Raw genomic sequence first — 20,877 nt, forward strand, 5'->3', positions numbered from 1 at the left:
AGATTACTGTTTTTTTTTTTTTTTTTTTTTTTTTGCTTGTGCTTTTGGCATCACATCTCAAAAATCATTCCCTAATCCAGGGTCATGAAGGCTTACATCTATGTTTTCTTCTAAGAGTTTGTATAATTTTTAGCTCTTACACATGGGTCTTTGATTCATTTTGAGTTAATTTTTATATATGGTGTGAGATATAGGAGTCCAACTTCCTTTTTTGAGGGGGTGAGGGGGCATGTGGCTATCCCAATTGTCCTAGCACTATTTATTGAAAGGACTATTCTTTCACCATCAAATTATCTTGGGACCCATGTCAAAATAAATTGGCCATAAATGTAAGGGTTTATTTCTAGATTCTCAATTCTGTTCCATTGATCTATGTGTTTATCCTTATGCCAGTATCACAGTATCACATTGTCTTCATTAGTGTTGCTTTGTTGTAAGTTTTGAAATCAGTGCAAATCTCTAATTTTGTTCTTTTTTAAGATTCTTTTGGCTATTCTGGATCCTTTGAATTTTTATGTGAATTTTAGGATCAGCTTGTCAATTTCTGCAAAAAACAAAACAAAAAAACACCACGATTTTGGTAGGGATTACATTGAATCTGTATCACAATTTGGGAAGTATTGACATCTTAACAATATTAAGTCTTTCAATCATTGAACATGGGATATCTATTTACTTAGCTCTTCTTTCATGTCATTCAACCATGTTTTGTAGTTTTTAGAGTATAAGCTTTGTACTACTTTTGGTAAATTTATTCCTAAGTATTTTATTATTTTTCATGCTATTACAAATGGAAGCATTTAAAATTTCATTTTCTGATTATTCATGTATAGAAATACATGGTTTTTTATGTTTATCTTGTATCCTGCAACCTTGCTGAACTCATTTATTAGTGCTATTTCTGCTTTTGGCCACACAAGTTTTCTAAATGTGTTCAAATTTTCAACCTTTCCTGTGACCTTAAGTTAGAAGGATTTCCCTGTATCCAGGTTATAGTGGAATTCACTCATTTTTATAATACTTATGAAGTTCGATAGGTGACTTTTGCTGTTGTTTATTCTTGAGGTTAAAAAAGATTAGAGAGTGTTTTAAAACTAATTGCAGATTATTAAAGAAATACCTTGGTGAAATGAAAATAATACTGAATTTGAAGTAAAAAAATCTGGGTTGGAGTTCAGACTATTCTGTTTATCAGCTGTTTGATTGTAGGCAAGTCATTTAGCTCCTTAAAAAAAAACCTACAAAATATTCCATCCACTTCATAGAACTACTCAAAGGTTCAAAATGGAAAGTGCTTTGTGAACTATTAGGCCTTCTGCCAGCATAAGCTACTTTTATTTCTTAACAGTAATTATTAAACATTTTTCAATCCTTCTCTTTCCTTTAGGAGATTTACCTAAGATACAGAAAGGTGCAGTAAGGCCACAGCCCTCGAAGGGGGCCCATGTATAAAAGCCATTTATTAAGTATACACAAAGAGGTTTTGTTATTTTTTCCCTGTTGTTTTTCACCCTTCATTCCTCTGGAGTGACAGAAATACCCAGAGAGAAAAGACCTTTTATTTCCTCTAAAATACAGAAAAGTTCCAAAGCATTTTAGGGATTAGCTCATTAAAATGGAGAAAAATAAACCAAGTCCTGGAGAGCCAACACAAAGAAGGCAGCAGTCCCAGGGACTGATGAAAGAGCCGTCATCTACCTCATCCCTCCCTCTACCGCAGGGGTCCGGAAGAAAACATTGGAAATGTGATTGTTTCTGAAACTCCTCATGGCAGATTTTGGCAATAAAACCTTATTTTCCTATCCAAAAGAAAAATCACAGGGTTCTCCTTATGTGAGTGAGAGTATGTTTATGGGTGTGTATAAATTAACACAACCATAACAGGCCTAGCTTGGGTTGCTTTTTCCTACCTCTCACTTGAATTGCATATCCCTCTTTTCAGTTTCCAGGGTAGCTCTGCCACTCAGGAGTTCCCAAATTTAGGGTATTTTGGCTTGCAAAGTATAATGAAATCATTAAATTCATCAGTTGCTCAACTGACAGCTTTGGAGCCAGAAAATATAGCTTTGGATCTCATCCTGGACAACTTACTGGCCTTGGTCAGGCCAGGGGTGATGGCTGCTGAGTGCTCCCACATGGCTCCTGGCAGGTGCAGAGTTCTCAGCTAATGGCAGCGCTTCTGATTGGCTCTTAGTAGTTGCTGTGCATTTGCTATAAATATGCAATCAATTTATTGTAAATAATCAGAATAATGCTATTTTTAATTTTAAACATTTCTGAAAATATTATACTAGCCTTCTGTTTAGAATTAGGAAAGATGTAGAATGCAGTTGTATTAGTCCATTCTCACATTGCTATAAGGAAATACCCAAGACTGGGTAATTTATGAAGAAAAGAGGTTTAATTGACTCACAGTTTTGCATGATTGGGGAGACCTCAAGAAACTTACAATCATGACAAAAGGCTCCTGTTCACAGAACAGCAGGAGAGAGAATGAGAGCCAGCAGGGGAAATGCCAGACACTTATAAAACCATCAGATCTCATGAGAACTCATTCACCATCATGAGAACAGCATGGGAGAAACCACTCCCATGATTTAATTACCTCCCACAGGTCCCTCCCATGACACGTAGGGATTGTGGGATTACAATGCAAGGTGAGATTTGGGTGCAGACACAAAGCCAAACCATATCATTTTGCCTGTGGCCTCTCCCATATCTCATGTCTTCACATTTCAAAACATAGTCATGCCCTTCCAACAGTCCCCCAAAGTCTTAACTCATTCCAATGTTAACCCAAAAGTCCAAGTCCAAAGTCTCATCTGAGACAAGGCAAGTCCCCTCCACCTATGAGCCTGTAAAATCAAAACCAAGTTAGTTACTTCCTAGATGCAGTGGGAGTACAGACATTGGGTAAATACACCCATTCCAAATGGGAGAAATTGGCTAAAACAAAGGGGCTACAGACCCCATGCAAGTCCAAAATCCAATAAGGTAGTAATTAAACCTTAAAGTTCCAAAATGATCTCCTTTGACTCCATGTCTCACATCCAGGTCATGCTCATGCAAGAGATGAGCTCCAGGGCCTTCAGCAGGGTACAGCCCCCCTCTTGGCTGCTTCCATGGGCTGGCATCGAGTGTCTGTGGCTTTTGCAGAGCACAGTGCAAGCTGTCAGTGGACCTACAACTCTGGGGTCTGGAGGACCGTGGCCCTCTTCTCACAGCTCTCACTAGGCAGTGCCCAGTGGAGACTCTGTGTAGGGGCTTCCATCTCACATTTCCCTTCCACACTGCCTTAGCAGAGGTTCTCTGTGCATGCTTCGTCCCTGCAGCACACTTTTGCCTGGACACCCAGGCATTTCCATACATCTTCTGAAATCTAGGCAGAGGTTCCCAAACCTCAGTTCTTGACTTCTGTGTAGCCGCAGGCTCAACACCTCATGGAAGCTACCAAGGCTTGGGGCTTGCACCCTCTGAAGCCACACCCAAGCTGTACCTTGGCCCCTTCTAGCCATGGCTAGAGCAGAAAGCAAGGTACCAAGTCCCTGGGCTGCATACAGCAGGGGGGTCCTAGGCCCACAAAATCATTTTTCCTACTATCTCAGGGCCTGTGATGAGGGGGGCTGCTGTGAAGGTCTCTGGCATGCCCTGGAGACATTTTCCCCATTGTCTTGGTGATTAACATTCAGCTCCTCGTTACTTATGCAAATTTCTGCAGACAGCTTGAATTTCTCCCCAGAAAATGGGTTTTTCTTTTCTACTGCATTGTCAGGCTGCAAATTTTCCAAACTTTTATGCTTTGTTGCTTCTTGAATGCTTTGCTGCTCAGAAATTTCTTCCACCAGGCCAGGAGCAATGGCTCATGCCTGTAATCCAATACTTTAGGAGGCCGAGGCAGGTGGATCACAAGGTCAAGAGATCAAGACCATCCTGGCCAACATGGTGAAACACTTGTCTACAAAAAAACAAACATATATGTACAAAAAATTAGCCAGGCCTGGCGGCACGTGCCAGTAGTCCCAGCTACTCAGGAGGCTGAGGTAGGAGAATCGCTTGAACCCAGGAGGTGGAGGTTGCAGTGAACCGAGATTGCGCCACTGCACTCCAGCCTGGGTGACAGAGCGAGACTCTGTCTCAAAAAAAAAAAAAAGAAATAAATTTCTTCCACCAGATACCCTAAATCATCTCTCTCAAGTTCAGAGTTCCACAGATCTCTAGGGCAGAGCCAAAAAGCCACCAGTCTCTTTCCTAAAGCGTAGCAAGAATGACCTTTACTCCAGTTCCCAGCAAGTTCCTCATCTCCATCTGAGACCACCTCAGCCTGGACTTCATTGTCCTTATCACTATCAGCATTTCAGCCAAAGCCATTCCACAAGTCTTTAGGAAGTTCCAAACTTTCCCACATCTTCCTGTCTTCTGAGTTCTCCAAACTTTTCCAACCTCTGCCCATTACCCAGTTCAAAAGTCGCTTCCACATTCTCTGGTATCTTATAGCAATGCCCCATTCTGCTGGTACCAATTTACTGTATTAGTCCATTTTCGTACTATTTCACTTATTGTTTCATATTGTTTCACTATAAAAATTTTCTAAGAATGACATCAATCCAAGTGCCACAAAGGGGAAGATTACTGTTTTTTTTTTTTTTAAGTAATAACTACTTTTTCTAAAAATGATACATGCTCTTTGTTTTTTAAAAATCAAGCTATATAGGAAAGATCAAGTATATGCCACCAGTCACCTCAGACCTCCTGGCCCAGAAATAGCCAGTATTGACACTTGCTGAACAATTTTTCTCTGCATATATACAGATAAGTATACATTAGGAGACAGAAGAGAAAAAAAGAGGAAGAAAGTGATAAAGTTGACAGAGTAAAAATGAAAAACTACTCTGTGATAATATATCATAAAGTCAAAACACAAATGTCAAAGAGAAGAAAATATAGAAGGAGTTCTTTAAAAATCTGGATAAAAAAGACAACTCAGTAGAAACATGCACAAGACAGGAACATACAGTTTACAGAAGAGGAAACATAAATGACCAATAACCATACAAAAATAATCCTCGGACTCACTCGTAATTAAAGAAATGCAATTTAGCTGTCTGGCCATTGTGGCTGGAGCCCAGTATGGGTCATAGGAGATGAAGCTAAGAGCGGCACGTGGCTGGGTTATGATTGTGCGTGTGTGCATGTGTGTGTGTGTGTGTGTGAGAGAGAGAGAGAGAGTCCTCAGCCTCACTCATAATTAAAGAAATACAATTTAGCTGTCTGCCCATTGTGGCTGGAGCCTAGTATGGTCATAGGAGATGAAGCTAAGAGCGGCACGTGGCTGGGTTATAAGTGTGTGTGTGTGTGTGTGTATGTGTGTGTGTATGTGTGTGAGAGAGAGAGAGAGAGATTGATTTCTGGAACAATACAGGAAACTGATTAGCTGTAAGGCTGAGAATGGGGAGAAAAATAGGGTGAGGCAGGTCGAAGTGGGAAGGAGTATTTTTAATTTCAATTGTTTATTCTTTTCCACCACTTAAAATTTTTAAAGATTATATGCAGGTAATACTCTTATCATTTAAAAATCTAATTAAGTTTTAAGAAAACACATACTTGCAACCAAACGAAGAAAATATAAGCCCTGAGGTATCTATTTTGTTGCTAATGCTTATACAGAGTAGTGCTTTTTCTCCCCAGCTCTTTGGAGGAGCTAAAATTGACAACTGGAGAGCTGCCACTGAGGACTTTCTCTGACTATTAAAAGAAACTAGCTTAGTCCAGGGCCCTCAGAACTCAGTTTTCCAATGCTCTCTGCTCCCAGTGACTTCCTGTTCATCTAATCCTCCAGGGATTCCCAGCTCCATCTTTTTCTTAGCCAAGGTTCACCAGCTGCCCCAGCCTCCAAGGTGTGTGTAGCCATGAAAGGCTTCCCTGCTGGGCAGAGATGGGAGAGGGAAGGAAATGACAACCTGGGGCTGCAACATGACCCTGTCTTGCGTAAGGGTGTCAGCTCAAATTTGAAGGGTGAAATGACCAGTTTTGGCAGGATGAGAAGGAAAGCTATGCAGCTTCACAACTAGTCAGTTATAAAAGAAACAGCAAGCTCACACCTCCAATGACAAGTGGACTTGAACTTCTGTTGAATTAAGGCACAAACGTGAAACAAAGCAGACTCATAGACTCTTGGTGGACGGCACCATAACATCTTCTCTATCCACCATCTGCCGCTTTTCTCTCCTTTATGGCATCCCTCTAAAGCATTTAGAAGCTGCTAAGGCATCCACATGTTAGCACCTCACTCTTCCCTCTAGGCAGCCCACTGCATTTCTAGACAGTCTACTCTTTCACAACCTCTTTCTCTGACCATTAAATAGCTCTTCATTACATTGATTAGAAAATCATCTTTCTGTAACTTCTACACTCTCAATAACCAAGTGTTAGACTAGAAAAGTATGCAGTTGGGAATTATAGGCCTCAGTCTGAATCTCTGTTCTGCCTCTGACCCACAATGTGACCTTCAACCAGTAGCCTAATCTCCTGGAGGCTTAATTTCCCCTTCTGTAAATTGGGCTGTTCACATCACTTTCAGTGGTAATTTTGAGACTGAGTGAACCTGTAAGTGGTAAACTTCACTTAGTACCTACCACACATGGCAGAAGATGATGATGAATCGGTGTTAGTTCCCTCCTTCCCTGTGTCCCTCCATTGCTCGCCCTCAGCTGTACAAAGAGATCCTGGCTGTGACTAAGTTGAAGAATTCTATTGTCTCCTCCCTGAGTGTTCTCATCTCCAGAGTAAATACATCCAGGCTAAGTCCACAAATGTACCTTGATCTTCTTGTGTACTTACTCTCTACTTTGCTGTAGGAGAGATTTTGCTCTGTCACTGAACCCCTAATTACTGCAGAGTAGGGGGAAAATATATTTCCCTCACCCCCAAGACCCACCCCATCCCCAATCACTGGGATTCCACACTCAGACTCCTCCCAGGGTTTGAAGTTGAGTGTTCAGATGACGGGGTCTGCCTGCAGAAATAGAAGTATCTCTCATCCTTTTCACTAGTCATCGAGCTTTCTCTTTAGGAAATATTACACATTTTACAAATCCAAGGGGACAGGCCCAGTTAGATAAAAGTCTGCCAGTTCTGGCTCTGGCTGCATCTATTGACAGCTTGATTGGCACTGAGGAATCTGTGGTTTCCCCCAAACACACACACAAGGCACCAGGATGGAACAGCTGCTCTGTGCCTTAGCAGGGGTTGAGGTCCTTGGTCTTATGGATGAGTTTGTTTGTTTTTTCTTAATTAATGACCTTGTTCAATGTGGGATATTAGAGGTTTTTTGTTTGTTTTTAACCCAGTCCAACATGCCAGCACCCCAAGGGATTTGGGGATATTAAATATTCCTCCTCAGCTTCAAGATGACAGTTGATAAATGCAACCATAAGATACTGAAAAGAACAAAGGACATGAGGGGAAATGCAAGCCCTGGGGAGATTAATAAATCATGAGGAGAAGGAGTGAGTGTGGTCAAACTATGGAGCCCCCGCGAGGCCCATTACTTGATCTCTTGCAAAAATCCAGGAGATGCAAGCAGGATGCCTATAATTCTGTTAACTGTGATTCCTAGTCCTTAAATGCTCTCAGATGCATGTAACAGGGTATTTATATTCCCTTAGCAAATGAAGCATTGTTCAAAATTGTGAACAATGGTTGAGTTTGGAAAGACAGTGTCGTCTAATCACTAGCTTTGTCAACGTCCTTTGCACTCACTCCCTAAGGAAGCCTCACTGCCCAGCATGTGCTGTGGTTCGCAATCTGTGTCACCCTGAGCCCTCATGTTCCATGGAGGTTCTGGGGCAGCCAGCTGGGAGCAGGTAGTCAGACTTCCAGGCCCCATCCACCTACTTCTGTGAGAGCAGCTGTTCTACTCTTTCCTGCTGTGTATATTAGAGAACCACAGAAGATTTTGTTTGGGTTCTTCTGCCCCAAAAAAGAAACTTGAAAATCAGTGGTGCCATGGTGTTTGCATCCTTTTACAAGTTGCTTCTTTCACTCAGTGGTATGTTTTTGAAATATAACCATGTTAACATATGTAGATCGAGTTCAATCAAGAACTTGTAGAATAAACCACAGTATGTTCATTCCCCTGCTGATAGATATTTAGGTGGTTCCCCATTTTTTACCATCTCAATTAATGCATCAGTGGAGGGCATTTTCAACACAGGCAATGGGCAGTGCCCATTAAGCTGAAGAAGAAGGGAAGGACAGCAGGAGGGGTGGATGACTAGTGAGAATGTCAGGGGGCAATGGAGTAGATGTGCATGGATGCAATAGATCCAGGGCCTCCCAAGAGTCAAAATGGGTCTGTGAGCTGGAAGATCCAGTGGTAGCACAGAGTGGGCGATGATGAGGTCTGGAGTGTGACCCGAGGACTGGGCAGCTGAGAGTAAGGAGGAAAGTAAGTTTGTCAGAAACTTGAGAGGCCAAGGTGTTAGCTGGGTCGTTTGCTGGACATTTCCATTTAGTCCTTCAGCTACACTCTGCATCCTTCGCAGCCCTATTCTGTGCCCCAGAGGCTTTAATTACCATCTCAGTGCCCTTTCCCTCAGACTGAGAGGTACACAGCCTGGACCAGGGACGACATGGAGACAGAGCATCCATTCCTCCATCCCCTCCCTTCAAGGTCCCTGCAGGTAGCCTGCGTCTCCGCTGAAACCCACTGCTCATTTCTCTACAATTCTTCTTTCTGGTTATAGCAAATGCCCCCGGCACCTTGTCTTGGGACCCAACACACTCACCTTGGATTTCCTCCATGCCAGGAATCATTTTATTGACCTCTTTTCCTCTATTAACCTGTTTACATGTGCCATCTCTTTCTTGCCTGATTGAGTACAGGCCAATCTCATGGATACTGAAATCTTGGAAAATGATGACAAAAGTAAGGGTAGATAGGAAGTTACTTAGCTGGGTGCAAAAACCTAATGAGGGGCGGTGTCTGTAAATCTGCATAAAATGCAAACTATCCTACATTTTTGTAGTTCACATGTGAGCTCCTTTAAAATTAAAATTCCTGCCTAATTTTTAGGGAGAATTCCTAGTGTTAGCACAATATCTAGCATATAGAAAGCATTTAAAAATGAAAATAAGTTGAATTGAATAGGACTGAATTAAATTAAATGGAATTAAATTGAATTTTACTGAATAAATGAGATGCTAATTTTGCACATTTTAGACATCATGGGTGCCCCCGTCAAATCCCCTTCCCTCTAGCGTATGGTTTTTAAAAGCTTCATGAACATCAAATAAATTACATTAGGGATTGAGTTTCTGAAGTGAATAATGAATAATAAATGTTTGCTTATGTTAGCATCTCATGTAGAAAAATATTTAAGTCATGAAAATTTTGTGATAAATTCAAATCCCTTTAAGCTTTCAGGACCCACTTTCTTTTTTTATTTTTTGAGACAGTCTTGCTGTGTCACCCAAGCTGGAGTGCAGTACACAATCACTGCTCACTGCAGTCTTGATCTCCTAGGATCAAGTGATCTTCTCACCTCAGCATCCTGCGTAGCTGGGACTACAGGTGTATGCTACCACCCCTGGCTAATTTTTTTTTTATTTTTTAGTAGAGACAGGGTCTCACGATGTTGCCCAGGCTAGTCTCAAACTCCTGAGCTCAAGTGATCCTCCTGCCTCAGCCTCCCAAGGTGCTGAGATAGGCATGAGCCAGCGCACCCAGCCTGACTCACTTTCTTGATATTGTGTGTATTTTGCTCTTGGAAAACTTTGCTTTCTGTCTCCATGGCAAAAAAACAACTTACAGTGGTTTCAGAACATGTAATTATTCATTTGAAAATAATTTTGTTAGACACATATCTATTAACATTTTCTTGAATTTGTAATACTGAATAGGAAGAAACAAAACATAAAATCTTTCTTGTTTTAGTTTTAATCTAAAATACTATATGTCTTTGCATCATATGAGTTAAAGTTTTTCTGGCATTACACAGTGATTGTTCTCTTCAAATAACAGATCGTAGAGATAGTAGGGGAAAAACAAAGTAAACATGGCTCAATTTGCATTTGGTATTTTTTTGGAGGGGGTGAGTACTTCCTCTCTTCTTTCCTTTCTCCAAACACTACACAAGTAATAATTTGACTCTATCCCTGTGGCTCCTATTGTCTATACATACATGAAGTTGAATTTCATAGTGCCCGTTATTTGAAAAACATTTCAAGTCAGAGCTTAAGATTGGGCCTTTCATGCCAAATCAAGGACAGTGGCTAATTTGGGGTTGCCAAAATCACATATTCAATTTATATTAGATAATAAGAAAAGTTGCTTTAAAGCAAAGGGTATTGTTGGCACTTATGAATAAGAAATTCTGATTATTCTAATGCAGCAATAAAAATTATTACCTGCAATCTTATTTTGGAGTAGCCCCATCATAAAAAGTCCAGAGCCAATAGCTCAGCAGGTTTTAGCATGTGACAAGTAAGGTGACAGTCTAGAGTCGAAGATTCTATCTCCACCCTGATTATAGTCTCAGAAATGCATTCAGCTGGTCATAAGAGGAAGAAGGACTGCATGGTCCAGACTAGAATGCTCAACTGGGATGACTTGATCTCCTGTGCCAGCTCCCATGGATGAATCACAGCTCCTGAGGACCAAATCGGGGTTCCCTGGGGAGTGTGCTGGCATCAGTTAGTGATGTCTCCCACCACTGGCTAGGATGAGGGGAATGGCAGCACTCAGGACATGATAGAAACAACAGAATTTGAAGTTAGAGGATCAGGGTCAGACTCTTATCTCTATCTCTTATTAGCTGTGAGGTATCGTACTCACCCATTCAGCAATCTTAGTTTTGTCATGTATAAAATGATGATAACAATTATCAAGAAAATTAAAATTGGTATCACAAATAAAAAAGAATTAAAGTGCAGCTTACATCTTATGAATTGCTAGTGTATTTTGCCCATCCCAACCTAGTGTTTTCCTTTTTTAAACTCATAGCATTTTATCTTTTTGTGTGTATGTGTGTGTGTGACAGGGTCTTGCTCTGTCACCCAGGCTGAAGTGCAGTGGCATAATCATACCTCATTGCAGCCTCAACCTCCTGGGCTCAAAGCAATTCACCCACTTTAGCCCTCCCAAGTAGCTGGGACTACAGGCACATGCCACCATACCCGGCTAATTTTTGTGTTTTTTGTAGAGACAGGGTTTCACCATGTTGCCCAGGCTGATCTTAAACTCCTGAGCTCTAGCTGTCTACCAGCCTCAGTCCCCCAAAGTGCTGGGAGTACAGTTGTGAGTCACCATGCCTGGCCTACTCATGGCGTTTTAGTATTCTGTCACTCTTTTGGCAATTAATTGTGAACTACCTACTGACTCACATTAGTGTATTATCTTACTTCACCATATTTTATTTTTTGTACTGCCCACACTTTCTAGCCCATGCCTCTCCTATAGTAGGCGATCCTAAGTATGAATGAATGTAAACAAGTTACTAATAGTATTTTAAAACTCCAAATGCTGACAGGGAGATGAGTAGTTACTTTTTATTTGAAAGCATGTATTTTTCATGTTATTTGAAAGGATTATTGTGATTTTATGTTCATAAGATCATAGTTTGTTGTTTAAAAACTATTTTTTTTTTTTTTTTGAGATGAAGTCTCTGTCACCCAGGCTGGAGTGCAGTGGTGCAATCTCGGCTCGCCGCAACCTCCACCTCCCAGGTTCAAGCGATTCTTGTGCCTCAGCCTTCTAAATAGCTGGGACTATAGGCGTGCACCACCACACCCGGCTAATTTTTATATTTTTAGTAGAGACGAGGTTTGACCATATTGGCCAAGCTGGTCATGAACTCCTGACCTCAAGTGATCCAGCCACCTTGGCCTCCCGGAGTGCTGGGATTATAGACATGAGCCACCATGCCTGGGCAAAAACATTTTAGTGGACTTTATTTTCAAGGAACTGAGCTGCTTATGTGCTTGGGCAGCTCCCCTGAGCAAGTCTGTAGAGGGTGCAGGCAAATGGGCTTGGTGGCACAGGCACAAAGGAGAAGTCTGTATTTCTGTGGGGAGACTGCTGACACCCATGGATAGGTCCCACTTTTGGGGCTGACTGGTAGGCAGGGCACGGGACTTGTCTGCTTTCTCTGCACAGCACTGACACCTTCTATCCATCTCTTTACTTCTTGTAACTCCCACTTCCTCTTTGTTGACACTGACTCAAAGGATCATAGACGTTTAATGATTTGCTTAGTGACGGGCCCTGGCCATAGCATTGAGCCATCTGGATTCATTGTTCAGTGTTCCCTCCACTACTCAGTCCTTTTAAAATCCAGCTGTCCTACAAGTTGATTTCACTTCCACATAAATCATTTCTTCTAGCTTGCTGGAAAGTTCCTTGGCTTTCTGCTTATCTCTGCAAGGACAGTTAGTTCCCTGTTGCTGTTGCCAAGTATGTAAACAACATGTTTCGTCTTTCTGTGGTGACAGGCACATCTCATCATCCTGAGTAGAAGCCCCTCTCAAGTGGAGGCAGCAGACTCCGCACACATTGTTGCCCACGCTGCTGTCGCTTCAGGGAGACGCGAGCACCATGGTGAGAAGAATCCTTTTCTCTTCCTGTCTCACAGGCACCTGGGTCTATAAAGGAGCTGTCTTCTAGATGGGTTAACAGGTGAACAGAGCTGCGACACAGGCCTGTTTTATCTGATCATCTGCAGCTATGCTACTCTGCTGCTTTCCTCAGAGTCCTTTGGTTTCTCTCTCCTTCTAGCCTTCTTCTAATCTATTATTCTGAAATACAGCTAATCTCTATGCAAACGTAGCTGTTAAGAGCCCCAGAGCATCTGTACTGGGTTTACAGGGAAATCTGCTCTGCTTTCAGCGGTGATCTATTTTTAAAGATTGTTGTGGCAACAGCTTTGGCCTCTGGGCCAGCCGGCCTCCAGACACTGTCAGGGCTGAACTTTCCATCAGGATGAACTTACATGGCTTCAGGATTCCAAAAGGAAGTTGCCATTTATGGCTCATATGGTTTTTCGTATCCCCGCATAATAGGTAGAGCATCAAGCTTAAGGAATTGTTTAATCCACCATGCTGGGCTCAGAGCATACAGAGCATACAACGTGCCTCCATTGGCAGAAAACACATAGTACTAATGATTTTTTTTTTTTTGGTCATAATATTCAGAAATGGAGTACAATTCATAAAGAAAACCTAGGGGTATATTCTAAGATATCAAATAAAAATAATTATGTACTGAATAAAATAAGGTCCACTGTGCTCAAAAGCATAAAATCAACATCTGGAAAGCATGGGGTTGATTCAGGAAGTAGAAGTCACGCTAAAATGAGGCCAGCACATGGGAGAAGGTGAAGGGAAAGCTTCAGTGAGCAACCTGGTCCAAAAAGATCCATGGGCCAGGCAGGGAGCTTCAGTCCCCAGAGGAACTGATGAAGGGGGCATCAGCATTTATCCATCTGTCCATCACACCTTGCAGATCTCTCATTCTGACCTGCTAGAGCTTGAAGCACCTTTTTAGATCTGGAGGAGCCTGTGTAAGGATGGAGAGAGGAGACAAGTGAACTTTCTTGTCCCCGCTCCCTAGAACATTCCACACTAACCATCAGGTTTGCTTGTTGGTGCCTAAAATTCATGTAATAGGAGGAAAGTACTTTCTATTCCATACCTATTAATAAAACACTTAAAATACATGTTTGATGGGAACTCCTAGAATAGCAAGTCACAAATCTAAATGTCTACAGGAACCAAGCAAGCAATGTGAGTGAAGCAGGTGGTTATCAGAAACCAGCAGCAGCAGCAAGCATAGTTATAAATGGCAGCTAACTGATGGCTATAGTATGAGAGAGATGAAACAGAGTGGTGAGGACTGTTGCAAACTAAAACCCATACCTGCTACTTAGCTCCAGCCCCTGGCAGCCATGTGGAAGGGAGGCTTATATTAGCAGAGCTCCTTTTTTAAGAAAAGGTAGAAATTTGGAATTTTATTGGAGAATCTTCAATTATTTTTTTAATTATTTTTTATGTTTTTAGAGACAGGGTCTCACTCTGTCACCCAGGCTGGAGTGCAGTGGTGCAGTTATAGCCACTGCAGCCTCAAGCTCCTGTGCTCAAGTGGTCTTCCTGCCTCAGCCTCCCAAGTAGGTGGGACTACAGGCACACACTGCTTGTACCCAGCTAATTTAAAATTTTTTTTTTAGAGACAGAGTCTGCCCAGGATGGTCTCGAATTCCTGGCCCTAGGCTACCCTCCCATCTTGGCTTCCGAAAACTCTGGGATAACAAGCATGAGCCACCACAGACCCAGCCCAATTTTTAACTGATAGTAACTAACTGAAATATGTTTAAGACTCTGAGTAAGTCAAAACAAGTGTGAAGGCTGGATCCGTGACTTTTGACCTGGAAAGCAAGAGTGTCAGGTTGCTGTCAGAGCTTTCCTGTTTTCCGCAGGGGTGTAAACTGGCAGAGTAAGGGGAGGTGGGTCCATTCCTGAATGAATACCAAACAGAGAGGAGGCTAAGGCCAAAAGACCATCTTTTTGCCTAGAGGGATTCTGGTTTCCAGCACTTGACCCAGTGCTCAGTGTACTCACTGCAGGTATGAATTGAGTGGGACCTAGTGAATCTGTGCCCTAGAATGCTATTGTCCCATAGCTGTGAAGTTAGGCCACTCTGCTTTGCATGATTTACAGAATCAGAGGCAATCCAATTTTAGTTATATATTTTTAGAAAGTTTTCCAATCTAAATATAGCACTCTATTGCCTTCTCTTAATTTGAAAATGATAATAATACCTATTTGATACAGATAATAAATATATGATAATTAAATGACCTCACACGGTTATAATATTAATAGCTACTGCTTATATATGGCATACCAGCAACGGTTCTCACTACATTTATTAATTCAGAAATCCTTCCAACTCGATGAGATAGGTACAATTATCCCCATTTGTTGGATGGAGAAATTGAGGCACCCAGAGATTAGGTAATTTTTCCAAGGATGCATAACCAGTGAGTGGTAAAGATATGAACCCAGGCAGCCAACCACCCCAGAGGCTCTTTATGTCATGTCACATTATAGGGTTTGGCACTGCAAATGTCTCCTCCCTCCTTAGGCCCACCAAAGAATCTGTGAAGTGTGGGGCAGACAAGGGACACAGCAAGAATGAAGGCAGCCCAGAGAGAAGGGTTTGGAGTGCCGATGGGAAGGCCTGGGGCCCAGGAGCATGTGGAGAATCTCAGCTCCCACCTGCAGCAGCTGAGGGCATTTGGTGACGTGCACCCAGAAAGCTCACTTGCCAGTCGGAATTGAAATATGTGAGGAACCAGTTTGGGAGGCCAAGATGGGTGGATCACATGAGGTCAGGAGTTCGAGACCAGCCTGGCCAGCATGATGAAACCCCATCTCTCCTAAAAAATACAAAAATTAGCCAGGTGTGGTGGTGCACACCTGTAGTCCCAGCTAGTCAGGAGGCTGAGGCACAAGAGTCACTTGAACCTGGGAGGCAAAGGTTATACAGTGAGCCAAGATTGTGCCACTGCACTCTGGCCTGGGCAACACAGCAATACTCTGTCTCCAAAAAAAAAAAAAAAAAAAAAAAATGTGAGAAACATAAAGGAGATGGGTAAGAAGACAACTTCTCCCAGGCACAAGGAGTTGGGACTGATAGTTTTACAAATTGGGAAAGGGGGTGGCTTCTGCATTAGGCCTGGAGGACTGGTTGCTTGAAGCAGAAGCAAAAGATGACTAAGAGGCTGGGCCCAGTGGCTCACACTTGTAATCCCAGCACTTTGGGAGGCCGAGGTGGGTGGATCACGAGGTCAAGAGATAGAGACCATCCTGGCCAACATGGTGAAACCCCGTCTCTACTAAAAATACAAAAAAATTAGCTGGGCGTTGTGGTGCATGCCTGTAGTCCCAGTTACTCAGGAGGCTGAGGCAGGAGAATCACTTGAACTCTGGAGGCAGAGGTTGCAGTGAGCCGAGATTATACCACTGCGCTCCGACCTGGCAACAGAGCGAGACTCAGTCTCAAAAAAAAAAAAAAAAAAAAAAAGACGGAGAGACTCAGGAGCAAGCAAGAATCAAAATAATGACAGCAACAATGACAGTAACAACCATAGCAGCAGCACTTGGGCGCCTCTTGTATGCAGGTGCTGGTACTTCCACAGACATGCTCATTGAATCCTTTTAACAACCCTTGGAGGCAGGACAGGACCTCCCATTTTACAGATGAGTTCACACTGCCACCTCTTCGTACCAGAAAGTACCATGAATCTGAAGGACCTACTGTTTCTACTCTTTGCTCTACCCCAAAAGGACCAAGTCCCCATCAGTCTGTATGGTGCTCCTAGGCAGGCCCTTGTCAGATTCAGTACCTATCAACCAGAAGACACTTGAACTGTTTATCACCCTGATGCTGTTAGGAAAAAAGCTTACTGAGGCCTTAAAGGTGAGTAAATGCTAAGTGAGGAGCCAGGGCAGAGAAGCAGTGGGCTAGAAATAAATGCTGATTGTCCTGCAGCAACATGAAGTCCTGGAACAGGTGCAAAAAGAAGCATAAACCTTTGCCCCAAGGCCTCAAACAAATCACCTGAATGGGCAAATCAGAAACAATAAAAGCAAGAAGAACTCTCAAACTATTCCTACTCCATGAACATAGTTTAAAAACTGCTGCCATTGAAATCCTTGCACCCATAGTGGCAGATGTGGGAAAGGCTGGAAAAGAGCTCACCAGGCCAGCATGTGCTGCACGTGTAGGGAATCAGCTTCCCTCTAGAAGCAGAAATGCAACAGGCACCACCCAGCCAGGGGCTGCAGCAGGAGCACGGGTGGGTACATTCCCACTGTCTTTTATGTCATCTCCCTGCTGTCCCCTCACGTGGCCATTGCCCCCACAGCAGGAATGAAAGAAATCCACTGCGGCCTAGGTTTCTCCAGGCCTCTGCTGCCTCCACCAGGGAGAAATAAGAGAAGGCAATTTGCAACTTATCTTTGTGTAACAACTAAGGGGCAACCAAATCCCTTACAGCTCTCGACAGCACAGGACTTTCTGACCTGGACATTGGTTACTTCTAATTCAGAAGTCCTGGCTGGATCCCAGGAGCAAATCTGCATGTTCCACCCAGCACCAAGGGGGAATCTTAGCTCTGCTCTCCTGTGCTTAAACCTGTTTGTACCGAGTACAAAGACTTTTGGGGGGTTGGTTTTGGTTTTGATTTTTGAAGAAAATAATTATTAATGAGAAAAATTTCTCCTTTGAGGATTCTCTGTAGCCTGCCTGCCTGCTTGCGTGCGGAATGCCCATTGAAGGCATTGCCCTCTAACTAACAAAACGCCGGTGGCCAAGGAGCAAGTGTTTCAGTCTCAACGCACAAGCTAATCCTTTTGCTCTGTGCCTTCCCTGTATTCCTTATGCAGACAAAACTGCCCAAGAAGTCACGAAGGCTTGTGATCGCATAAAGATTCCCAATTCAGGCTCCTGGAATGTCATGAACCTGAGCCTGGCCAGCTTCCCAGAGCAGCCATAGACAAACTTGGTATTAACAGCTTTCCCAACCCTGCTAAGTGTTCAAGGCATTGGCTTTGTGTTTATAACTCATCTCCTAAAGGATATTAAAATGAAATGGTTCAAAGCCAAGAACATTTCAGCATCAGCCTTTGAGAGGCAGAGCCTGCTGAGTGCAGACGGCCTTGTTTGGAAGTAGCCCCATCTGCGGCCTGGGCTCTTGCAGGCTGGGGAGTTCTGCAGTATCCAGTGACAGCAGATGGAATGGGCTCTGTCCGGTTAGAGCTTAGGGGGCAGGGGCTAACTAAGTGGATTCCTGAGATATAATTTCCTATGCACGAATATGTATATCCCCCCTGCCCCCACTGGTCCTAGCCTCTAGTCACATTTTACACAGTAGACTGGAAAAATGTCAGTATCAGGAGCTGGGCACTGCATCTCACCCAGGTCTCCTCTTTTTTACCTTACACGACCCTCCCTTTTCTCAACTCTTCCCCTGTGGCCTGCCTTCTCAGCTTGCCCAGTGCTGGGCCCTCCTGCCTCCTGCTCACTGGATTACTGATGTTCCTTGGGCCCTGTGTGTTCCAGAGAGACCAGAAATCAGGGACCCCCAGTGTACACAGGCCCTAGGTCTTGTGGGCCCCTGACAGGTAACATGGACACCTGGGAGCAGCCACAGTGAGGTGTCCTTTACCTTCCCATGCTCTTCTTAGCTGTCCCTGCTGCCTCTCATGATGCCTCCAACCTGAGCCTCCAAGCGGGGCCTGGTGGTACAGTCAAGTGAGAGTAAGCCATGGCTGGCCACACCCCAGCTGACTCTCTCCCTTCAGACTTCCCACTCCTCTGGGCCCCTGTGCGCTCTGAGAGAACCTTCCTCTGTTGCTTCTCAGGGCCCATTTGTTTTTACAAAATGCCCAGTCAGCCTGAGTTTGGCCTTGCCTTTGAGCTCCCCAAGCAGCACATGTGGCATCCATCCCTGCTCTGTGCCCCACAGGGAGCAAGGGCGAAAGGGGAAGTGAGGGTGCAGTGGAGTGAGGCTGAGGCCCAGAGAAGGAAAGAGATGCCCCGTACTCTGTTTTCACTTGCATCAGGAGGATCCCTTCTCAGAAACTTTTGGAAGTCACTCTAGAGTAGTCACATCTAGGGGATTGGGGTCCAGGGTCACTCAGCAAGTTAGAGGCCAAGCAAGGCCTAGAATGGACCCCAGGTGCCACCCACTTACCACACTCCAGACCCAGAGAGGGAGTTGCCCCACCCCCACCCCCGCTGAGGGTGCAGGGCTCTGAGCAGCCCTAAAGGACAGGCAGGTAGGGGCTACAGGGCTTGGCAGCCCTTGGGGCCGGCGGAGAAGGAGAAGAGAAGGCCTGTTCCCCACCCAGGTGTATGCTATTGGCCCCTCTAGCTAGGGTAGAGCTGAAACCTCATCAAGCTTGCTCACCAGCTGCTGTCCCTTCATTGTGTCTGAGAGCAAAGCCTGTCCCTTCATTTCTCTCCTGGGGAGGCTGAAGTGCATGAGCAACATGGTGACCACGTTCCTGAGGTTCGGGTTTTTCACTTCTGGGCTGGTTTGTAATTTGTATTCAGAATTTCTTAGAGAAGCCTATGTAACTTCTATCCCGACTCGGCTTCAAAAAGGATTTTTAAGGCAGCTTATGGAAAATGCATCTACATCACCAAGACAAGTGACAGGAACTTGAGGTTGCTGGAAGCCTTCACTACATGGTGGCCCCAAGTTACGGTGGCAGAGGGGGGCTGGTCACTTTCCTGGTGGTGAGGACACTTAAGGCAGGCAGATCCCAATGGTGACCAGGCCATGTGTGGACACGCTGCATATTTATACCCTGTGAGCCTCACGTGGTCTGCTGCCATTGGATCACTTCACTTTATGGATGCACACCTGTCCCTAGAGATGGCCACAGACTTCCTCCTTTCACACAGCTAGTGAGCAGCAGCCCTGAAGCCATGTCACAGGCCCCTGTCTATGGCACTGTGAAAGTGTTCCTCATGAAGAGGGTCTCCTGTGGGGACCACTGAAGGTTCTAGGGTGAGGAAAGAGTCTCTTCCAGGCTTTGTGTGTGCTCAGACTTCCCGTGTGGCCTCCACAGGCTAGCAGCCTCGAACAGCAGCCCCCAGCAGGGTCTAAGTAGCTTCAATGTGTTCGTTTCCTGGGTGAGGGAGCTCTTCTGAGTTAGCGCCAGGCTAAGATTTGGGACTTTCCATTTTTAAACTCCCTGGGGTCCTTAAAGCCTCTACAGTTGGTACAGAGTAGGGACTATTTCCTAAGACTGCTACAAAAGACAATCGTCACATTGTACACAGAGGCTTCCCTCTTAATGAAAACTGTCCTTCTGTTCCAATTCCTGCCTTAGGACAGCCACAGGGAAATGAACGCAGGGTTACTGAAATTTATTTTAATTAAAAGCCTCCTGGCCTCCCGGGCAGTGGGCAACATTGCAGTCCTGCATTCCTCTTGCTCTTGGGATGAAGCCTTGTTTTCTTTTGCCTGTGTATGAACATCTCTACACAGAATCTTTCAGGGTCTTTTGGAATGATGTGGCTCCAAGTCCTCAGACAGAGCCATCTGCAGAGATGTCAAACCACCCTGCCTACCAAGCCACACCTTCTCCCTGCTGTAACTCACAGCCAACCTAAACATTCTGTTAGAGTGGAAATAGAAGATTCACGGCCTTGGAACACCTATGCCATTAGGGCTCAGATTTACAAGCTAAGTCATGCTCCTGTGTTTTAGAAAATGACCTCAGCTTGTGCCCAGGCCTTCGGCATCAGATTGCAGAGGATTCTAGAAGTGGTTTTTAAAGGTAGGGATGGACTCGTGTGAGAGTGCTGAAACTGCTGGCTCTTTGTGAACACACACCCTGTTTCAGGGCACAAGGTTCAGGCCGGGAGGTGGCAGCCACTTTAAAGGGCTATGACTTCCTATCCCTCTGGAAATCCTGTTGTCACTTGTCCCAGGTGGAGATAGACTGGGATGTCCATTGCCAGGAGAATAAACTGCTTCTCAGGAAGTGACCCCTTTGCTGTAGTTATAGGACTCAATTTGCCCTCCCCTAAAAGACTGCTCATGTGGATTTAGTTCTCAAAGTTAATTTGGAGGTGAGGGGTTTGGGAGAAATAAGTCAGGATCTTGCAATAAAGGAGCTTTCTTGTATCCCAGGTAAAGATAAAAGTGGTTTGAAATCTATAGACAGGGAGGGTGCCCACGTGGATGCACCAGACCTTCCTCTGTTCCTCAGCTCTAGACCATTTTAATATACAGGGGTCCTAACCTGAGTTCACAGATGCCTGATGTGTGGTTGGCTTGCATGTGACAACATCTGTCTGGGAAC

At 44.1% G+C, this 20,877-nt stretch overlaps 1 protein-coding gene across 2 annotated transcripts in view; it reads left to right on the top strand.

The window, feature by feature from the left end:
• Nucleotides 1-20,877, top strand: part of TTC23 (tetratricopeptide repeat domain 23) — a 112,811-nt gene that overhangs the window by 63,330 nt on the left and 28,604 nt on the right. For both annotated transcript variants that reach the window (XM_011957756.1, XM_011957763.1), the window contains one exon: nucleotides 12,490-12,595. In XM_011957756.1, coding sequence (XP_011813146.1) covers nucleotides 12,490-12,595 — 106 coding nt within the window. The remainder of the gene's footprint in view (nucleotides 1-12,489; nucleotides 12,596-20,877) is intronic.

The sequence above is a fragment of the Colobus angolensis genome, unplaced genomic scaffold (assembly GCF_000951035.1).
Source record: "Colobus angolensis palliatus isolate OR3802 unplaced genomic scaffold, Cang.pa_1.0 Scaffold112, whole genome shotgun sequence".
Taxonomy (NCBI): domain Eukaryota; kingdom Metazoa; phylum Chordata; class Mammalia; order Primates; family Cercopithecidae; genus Colobus; species Colobus angolensis.